The sequence below is a fragment of the Triticum urartu genome, chromosome 2A (genome assembly GCF_056163025.1).
Source record: "Triticum urartu cultivar PI428250 chromosome 2A, HENAU_Tu73, whole genome shotgun sequence".
Classification (NCBI taxonomy): domain Eukaryota; kingdom Viridiplantae; phylum Streptophyta; class Magnoliopsida; order Poales; family Poaceae; genus Triticum; species Triticum urartu.
Genome location: NC_141874.1, coordinates 349,970,837 through 349,979,681, shown reverse-complemented (window position 1 = coordinate 349,979,681; position 8,845 = coordinate 349,970,837). Strand labels below are relative to the sequence as shown.

Genomic DNA, 8,845 nt, shown 5'->3' with positions numbered 1-8,845 from the left:
TGAGATGACCGGTGGAGTCGAGCCGTGCTGCTTCCAAATCAAGCGACTGCACGGTGATGGTTGAGCGGTTACGGCTTTCAAATTGAGCGACGACGCGACGATGGAGAAGCTTCAAATTGTGCGGCGACGGCGACGGAGAAGCTTCAAATTGTGCAGTGATGAGGATTGTGGAGGTCGGAGGCTATGTAGACGACGAAGGAGAAGCTTCAAATCGCACGGCGTCAGTGGAGCAGCAAAAAAACGACAGATTTGGGCGCTTTCGAGGCGTGGGTGACGGATCCGACGGCGGCAGGGGTAGGAGGCCGGATCTACCGACAGCAGGGTACAGTGATGTTCCGGTGGGCAGGCGGCGTGGTGTGGCAGGGCTCCGCGCGGTGAGGCTGCGTTTTCACCTGGCGCAGCCAAGTGATGTATGTTTGCATCACTTAGTGATGCATTTTACATCTAAAGTAAACTCAGATGTAAAAGATTTACATCTACATCGTGTATTGGAGGTACGTTTTTTTTTGGCCTAAGTGATGTATATTTCGGTTATTTTTACATCTACATCACGTATTGGGGATGCTCTTACATATATTTTTGTGAGGCATATATTTTTGTTTTCGCTCTGACTAATTAAGAACACACTTATATAATAATGTAGGTTAATTCTCAAAACAAGCAAATAATAGTTGCCTCCTACAGTACAAATATGAAGGCAAAATGTCCAGGTTAAGGAATAATAAAGAACTGCGACTGGTTGGGGGAAACAAACCACCCTAAATTTATGCACATGCATAAAGCCCTTTCCACGATTAGAATGCTGCAACAATAGACCAAACATGTGTGTGGTCAGGAGACAGTAGCAGCTTCCTGGTATATCATTCCGAAAAATCCGGCCGCATCCGCAGCAGACAAAGCCCTCTTCCTCTTCCTACAACGTCCTTACGAACCACTACCTGTCAATACATCCAAGTTTTTTCCTCTCTGAGACGTAGCTTTGTGATATTAATTACCGGCATTGTTCATCCTGGGGAAGGAGCTGCGAGGAAGATGGAGATCGCTGCCATCGCTCTTATTCTGGCGACGATGATTGCCTCCAAAGCCGCAGCGCAGAACAACGGTTGCTCGAGCGTGATGATGACCCTATCCCCATGCCTTGACTTCATCGGAAGCAAAGCCCTGGAGCCCGGCTTCTCCTGCTGCACCACGCTCGCCGGCATCGTCCAGACCGACCCCCGTTGCCTCTGCATGGTTCTCGATGGCAGTGCGGCGTCATTTGGCATCGTCATTAACCACACGAGGGCCCTGGAGCTCCCTAGCATCTGCAAGGTCCAAGCACCGCCGATTAGCCAATGCACAGGTCTGTAAATGTTACGATCCATTGCACCCTAGAGTAAGTAACATGCCGCTTCTTAAACTCATTACATCAGACTTCTCAAATTCCAGCCATCCCAGTTCCTCCAGCAACAGCGCCAGAAGACCCACCGGAGGAGACGAGCAACCAAGTCGCAGATGCACCTAAAGGTAAAGTCATAAATATAAATAAGCCTAAACATGGAACATACCGTGTTTTCATTTAAGATGCTTCATTATTATTTTCCTGTACAAAATGCAAGATCAAAATTTGCTTCGACTATGTCGTCCATTTCTGGCCAAATAAAAGTTTTGGTACACATTACTGCAGAGTACACGAGTATTTACCACCCTAGACCAATGTAAGTTAAAAATTTCTGGTGATCAAGGTAAAAAACTGCTTCCAGAACTACACGATGAGATCAACAGTAGTCTAATGTTCCTCCAATCCAGTATGCAATACATGGTGAAAACTCAAGGACTAACTGCTACATCATTCAATTTAATGCAGGAAGCCCGAATTCGAATGCAACATCAAGCTCCAGGAACTCAAAGAGTGCGGCAAATTTGATGGTCACTATGCTTATACCTACATGTGCATTAATCTATGTCTTCTAAGTGTTGGACAGTTTCATTTTCTGCAGCCTTGTATTAAATGACAAGACCAATAGAATACCATTTAGTATGATATATCTTTCCGATGAGTCTCAATAAAAAAATGTCGTGTCATTCAGTATAAGAAGCCAATTAACTCCAGCGGATGTGAAAACATGAATTAACACGTATAGCTAGCTACGTTGACATAACATTTTCTGTCAAGCATACTTTGCCTGGTATTTTCGAGTTATCAAACTGTTCTGCAAGTAATTATTTGAGGTTTCGTTTGTGCATAACATGAATAGCTGCAGTGATGTAACATGTTTTTAGAAGTAAATTTTGCCTGGGGATTTTTGACTTACCAAACTAGTTTGCAAGGAATCATTTGAGACTTGGTTTGTGCAAAACATGAATTGAAGTAATATTTGATGGAATAGCATACTTGTTCTCACTAGATATATTAGTACTCATTTCATGAAAGCAAGAACGATAAAATTCCACCAAATATCGCTCACTCTTTTGGCCTCCTAGGTATGCATGCGGAACAGATACGGTGAAACAAAGGATGTATAAAATAGCTGCTGTGACGTAACATGTTCTTAAAAAGTATACTTTTCCTTGGATTTTGACTTACCATATCAGTGGTATATTGCCTTAGTAAAATGCATCATGGTCCTAATTTTTTTGGAAGTTGGTCCTAATTCTTCAAAATTGCACATCTACGTCCTAAAAGCATCCAAGTCGTTCACGGCAGGTCCTATGTAGCTCTAATCCCGTTTGACCGGCACGTGACGCAAGTTGACCGCCACCACATAGGCAATATTTTGAACAAAACACCCTGATTTTTGTGGCCTCTCCCTCTCTCTCCCTCCCTCCCTCCCTCCCTCTCTCTCTCTCTCTCTCATCACATCCCAGTCAGCCATGGAGGAGCTCCCACTGCGTCAGGTACGGCCTACAGCCGCCTATCATGGCCAGCAGTGCTTGTCGAGTACGTGTTGTTGCTGTGGTGCTAAGGTCCAGGCTGAGTAGCAGCCTCACCATCATTTGCACCACTCAGACCAAATCATTCATACACACAAGCACAATGTGGCTCCAGGCATTGTCAGGAGACACAATTAACTAACTAGAGCAAACAGTGATGTGAATACGGGCCCGTTTAAGCAGAGAGATGGACGGGGAGAAGAAAATACCAAAAAAGATGGCCGTGTGGCATGCTCACCAGCCCGAACGTGATGGCGAGGCGTTTGCTGGGTACATGTCGTGCAGCACAAGGCGGGCATCTGATATGTACCCTGCCGTGCGTAGCTCCTCGTGTAGCTCGCACACATCTCTTACACCTCCCTCTGCTTCGTCTGCGCCCTTGCCTGGCTCATCTGGGATAGGCTAGCGAGCATGTGTCAGCATAGCACTGGAGAACCGCGACCTGCTCTTCCAGCGCGATTTGTCCTGATAAGCTGGCGCTGCCTCTCCGGTAAAGCATTTCGTCGAGCACGTTAATTGCTCCCCCAAAATCAGGTTCTTGGCAGATCATCACCTGCCGTGCGCCCTGAAACTTTATCCAGCAGAGTGCCATGTCACGCGGCCTGAAGCTCATCCAGCAGAGCGCCATGTCGTGCGCCCTGCAGCGTCGTGCAGTTGCCTCCACCCACCATTGCCACTGTTAGACTGCTGGAGAGAGAGAGAGAGAGACCTACGTCAGGGTTCCATCATTGCCATTAAGACGCTTCCCTTTTCCGGCATGCCCCAAGAAAATCTCCTCCGCGCGATGGGGATGCGTACAGAGAGCAGGTTGCCGTTGACAGAGCCACGCCAGAACGTTCAAAAAATTAGAGGACGGAATTTTTCAGGTGGGTTTTGGAGGAAATGTTGTCTACTACCTCCATTCCTAAATATAAGTCTTTTAAGAGATTCCACTATAGACTACATACAGAGAAAAATGAGTGAAACCTATACTCTAAAAAGCGTCTATATACATCTAAATGTAGTCTCTATAGTGGAATCTCTAAAAAGACTTATATTTAGGAACGGAGGGAGTACATGGCAGTGGTCAATCTGCCACCTGTGGACATGAACGACTTAAATTCTTCTAGGACATAGATATGCAGTTTTACAGAATTAGGACTAACTTGACACCTCCAGAAAAATATTAGGACCTTTGATGCATTTTACTCTATTTCCTAGGAATGAGAATCTTCATGTGTACAAAATCACTTCACAGAACTCACATTTACTTGCCATTAACTAATAAAATAACCATGAGGGTGGTAAACATTAATGGTATTCGAAACAAGGAACAAGAAACAACAGGATTAGGAAACACATGTACCTGTTCACGTCTCGAAGTAAGAAGCACAAAAAGGTATATGGAGAGTATAAGATATAAATGGGAGTCCTCATTGGAAAAAGCAATTCATCCCTCCAATGCCTGTCAAGAAATTATCTGCATCTGTGATTATAGTCTGTGTGCAAGATAGGGCAGAAATATTTTGGACATAAGCGTTTCATGGGAAATATGCAAGGGGTTTGTTTGTCAAATCACAGTTATAATGTATTACTTAGCTGTAAACAGTTACCTGTACATCAGAGGATGTCAGATTATCAGTATGCTCTATAGAGTCAATATTTCACGGGCATCAAGTGTGCTATCAAAGAAGGTGTGTTCATTACACATAAAAACACTTGCCACTTAAGGATTTTAGACCCTTATCAGTGAAATAATAGCAAATCACCCCCAAAAAAATATGGAACGTTAAGTTTTATCTTCAGAAGTTCAGCAAATCATCATCAGTCATGTCAAACACAAAACGTAATAAAATAGGAACTGTAGCCTAGTAATCTACCAAAGATGAGGCAACAAAGAATTCGTGACTAGTACTGTCCACAGCATGACATATTATGGACAGTATACTCACTAAAAGGACTGGAGAACTCATGTTTAAATAATTATCTACCATGGATTCAGTTCTAATATATAAAATAAAATTGTCTAGCTAATGACAATAGAGCCTCAAAGATGATTCCTTTGCCCATTTTCGAAAAAACAATTGATTTCCTTGATTCAAAACAACTGGCCTCAGCAACATTATGAAACTCAACATGATAGGGACTGTCATCATCAGGAAAAAATTAACTCAACATGTGTTTCAAAGTAGCTAATTGCTGAAGGAATAAATCACACCATTCATGCAGAACCTTTACTGTAACCAGCAGATCTGATTAAACTAGAACATGAACATTAGGGATAACTGAGGTAAATAACAATAGAACAAAGACACATCATCACATCTCCAACTATGCTTCCATCCAGCTTAATTCAGTTTGATGTTTCTTCATAAGTCGGGAGATATCCTGTAATGATCTCTCTAATTACTTTGCCATTAGGATTCTCTTGCTGGCAGTTCTCTTCATTATAACCATTATCATGATGATCTGGAAGCTGAATATCCGGAAGCAGTTTGTCGTTGCAGTCCAGAATTATATTGTGAAGCAGACAGCACACCAGGATGATACTCGGTAACTTATTTTTATCAGGCCTCCACATGACTTTGTGCAAGATCTTCCAGGAGCCTTTCAGCCGTGCCAATGCTCTTGTTCCAAGCATCCTTGCAGTTTTTTGCCGGGCATTAAAGTTGACCATTGGGGTAGATAGACTTTCTCCTTGGTACGGAGTCATAAGCCATGGCAGTAGAGGATAACACATGTCACCAACAATGAATTCCCTTATTTCTGAATCCTCCCCTGATGTTCTGACAGGACCATTCAAGCGTTTTCCAGCCTCGCAGAGCTTGTAAAACCCAGAGCATTTTAACAAGCGTGAGAATGTCATGCTCCCTGGCCATCCAGTGACAATATCAATAAATCTCATCTCATTGTCAACAATACCTTGTAGGAACATACTGTAGTTTTTCGCAGGGTCACACCAGTCTTCAGATGACTCAACAGCAGGAAGCGTCATGATAATGTGTGTGGCATCAATGGCACCGCAGCAATTTGGTAGACCAGAGACAGCCTCCAACCTAGCTTTGATCTCCTCCATCCTCTCCTGGCCCGGCCACACCAAATGATGCCGAGCCCTCTCTTCCATCGACTCGATAAACCTCCATGTGACTTGGGAAACAGTAGACTGCCCCACACCAAAAGCAGCTCCAACGGACACCTGCGAATCCCCAGATGCCAGCCTCCTCATGGCAATTGCTACTTGCTTCTCCACACTAAGCAGTCTCCCCTCAATGTTGATCAGCCCAGAAGGCGGCCTCGATATCAAATCCTCCCGTACAATCGAGCAGATGTACTCAAAAGTCCTCCTCGATGTCCTGAAGAAGTACCTGAACGCTTCCTCATCATCTGAAGGCACTGGAGCACGACCACCTATCCAACAGAGTGAATAAAAAGTCAGAATTATATCTCTAAGATTCGTCTCGACAGCATCGCATTGCAATGTCGCAATTTATCTACAAGATTCGTGCTTCCAACAAGAACACGGCCGCCCACACCAAAATCTTGGCAAAATACGTACACGAACACACCAAACACAAGATTGGCTGCCGAATGGAGCGATTTTTTTTTGGGGGGGGGGGGGGGGGACACTGTCAGGGTTTGGAGGAGATGAAAGCGCGAGGGTTTGGGAGGTGCGGTACCTGATTCGGCTTCCTTGTGGAGTTCCGCGTGCTTGCTGAGGAAGACATACCACCATTCCGTATCGGGGCCACGAAGGTCCGCCGGAAGCAACGCCAACGAGCCGCCGGACTTGGTTCTCTTGACCTTGCTGGCGTCCTTGGTCTTCGCCTCGCTGGAGTCATCGATCTTGGTCTCGCCGGAGTCACTGATCTTCCGCTTGGCCTTTTTGGGCTTCTTCACCGGAGCCATCTTCTGACTCCTCTCCTCTATCCTGCCGCCGCCTTCCAACCCTTCTTGCTCTTGTCCGGTGGCTTTCTCTTCGCTTCCTTGGGAACCCATGGTGCTTCTACCAGCAACACCGACGAGTGGGTCTCTCAAGAACAAAAGACGCTAACAGGTGGGGCCATCCTATTGCCGTGTGCCAGTGTGGGGTCCACATGTTGCATCATTTTTCCCTTATTTATTTTATTTAGAACACAATATTTCTGCTCCCTTATCCTTCATAATCTTGATATGTATGGCAATCAATACAAAATAATAATGCGAAAAGCTTACCTTCAGCCGGCTTATGCACGCCCGAGCGTCCGCCGCTTACGTAGTCAGATCAATCCTGATCAAGTGAACACGCCGACCACAAGTCAATCCCGCGCGGCCAGTCTTTTTCTTGCAATAAGAGTCTTGTTTCGATAGATTTCTGCAACATATGACTAGTTTCAGAAACAAAGAAAAAATGATTCGATGTTGAAGGTTTTTTTTTCTGCAACTGGAGTCTTGTTTTAAAATATTTCTGCAACATATCTTTTGTTTCAGAAAGAAAAGAAATGTTTTGATTGTGAAGGTTTTTTCTACAACGAGGGTCTTGTTTCGGAAACATAGCCCGAGTTGCAGCACCGCAGGAGCGCCCGGCATTAAAGAGTGAGTAGTCAGACATTGCAATATGAGGCATGTTTCAGAAACATAGCTCTGGTTGCAGAAAACGTCGAAGAAGCGCCGGGTGTGACAGGTCGTCGTCGTCATGCTCGGTTGGAGCTAGCACCTGCTCGCGGGGCTGAGACAGAGGAGGAGCAGCAACTCCGGCGAGCACAGCAAGGACTAGTTCCCCCGACGCCGGTGGCAGCGATTTTGCGGTAGTGGGGGCTGTGATGCGGAGCATCCTTCCATCATCCCCATGGACTCTACACCGACACATCAAGCCCCACGTGGACCTATAACAAGAGCTAGAGCACGTACTTTGGAAAACGAGGTGAACTCCCTCCTACTTAGCTTGCATATGGATACGAATGGAACATTATTGCTACCTCACCAAGATACGCTATGTCTCGTTAGGTACGAAGAGGAACACCACCAAGAGGCTCAGGAGCACCCCCCAAGGAGAAGAGGAACCACCCCAAGGCCACGCGAACCAAGACGGAGTGCAACAACAGCGCAACTGGAAGTCCCAGGTGACCCCGTGCCCACGGACTATCCAGGGAGTTGACGCTGGAGCACCCCGTGCGCACGGGCATGTACCGTGCCCACGGGACCCCCGTGCGCACGGGCCCAACCTACCCCATGCGCACGGGCCTCCCAGGATGGATGGCTGAGATCCCCAAACCGAGCCCCTCTTCATCTCTTTCGACCCCAAGACTATATAAACCGTACCTAGGGCTATGTTTAGGGTTAGCAAAGTATGAGATGAGATATTTGTGAGCTTTGCTCCTTCTACCTTCCCACTTGTGGAATCAAGGCCCCTTGGGGAAGAATCCTAGTGGATTTCAAGACCTCCTCTAGGAGAAGACTATCTTCAAGACCTCCTCTAGGAGAAGACTATCTTGAAGACCTCATCTCCTAGGAGTGGGAAGAACTTTGTCATTGTATCTTTCCTTTGATTGTGTTTGTGACTTGTGGATATTGTATTGCTATTCTAGTGGATGTGTAATTGGGGAATTGTTTGAGTGATTTCCTCTTTGTGTTCTTGAGAGTTTGCCCTTTTCCCCCTCCAAGTGTGAAAAGACCCCCCTCTAGGATTTCATCCTATATCATTTTGGTATCATGAGCAAGGTTGATTCACATATTGGAGTCCCATCCCCCCATTTGCTAGCTTGATTTTGTTGTTTTTCGTCCAAATTCAAAAATCCCCATAAAAATAGCCTAATTTTTTTTCTTACAATTTGTTGGGTCTTGTGAGATTTGATTGTTTTGATCCACGAATTTGGAGTTTGGCAAGTGGATCTACCCATCTTCCTGCTTCCCCACCTTCCAAACCCTTGAAATTGCCTTACCTTGCAAAATCCCCACGGATCCGAAGCCTTTCATC

At 45.5% G+C, this 8,845-nt stretch overlaps 2 protein-coding genes across 6 annotated transcripts; one reads left to right on the top strand and one right to left on the bottom strand.

Moving 5' to 3' along the window:
- Nucleotides 1–635: 635 nt before the first annotated feature.
- On the bottom strand, nucleotides 636–6,934 carry LOC125537073 (nuclease). Of its 5 annotated transcripts, none has more exons than XR_015616393.1 (6): nucleotides 6,570–6,934; nucleotides 5,111–6,300; nucleotides 4,259–4,357; nucleotides 3,152–3,600; nucleotides 1,408–1,500; nucleotides 636–1,304 (listed from the first exon to the last, which is right to left on the bottom strand). XR_015616393.1 is itself a non-coding variant. In XM_048700367.2 (2 exons), exons 1-2 carry the CDS (start codon nucleotides 6,886–6,888, stop codon nucleotides 5,246–5,248), a joined length of 1,374 nt encoding a protein of 457 aa, XP_048556324.1. In that variant the 5' UTR covers nucleotides 6,889–6,934; the 3' UTR covers nucleotides 4,962–5,245. The 5 variants fall into 5 exon arrangements, 1 of the variants encoding a protein (XP_048556324.1); XR_015616394.1 differs by having other exon boundaries at nucleotides 3,152–3,597; XR_015616392.1 differs by lacking the exon at nucleotides 3,152–3,600.
- Nucleotides 1,027–1,985, top strand: LOC125536321 (non-specific lipid transfer protein GPI-anchored 15-like). The gene is made up of 3 exons (XM_087543863.1): nucleotides 1,027–1,342; nucleotides 1,429–1,506; nucleotides 1,847–1,985. The coding sequence occupies exons 1-3, from the start codon at nucleotides 1,033–1,035 to the stop codon at nucleotides 1,951–1,953; spliced, it is 495 nt and encodes a 164-aa protein (XP_087399989.1). The 5' UTR covers nucleotides 1,027–1,032; the 3' UTR covers nucleotides 1,954–1,985.
- Nucleotides 6,935–8,845: the final 1,911 nt, after the last annotated feature.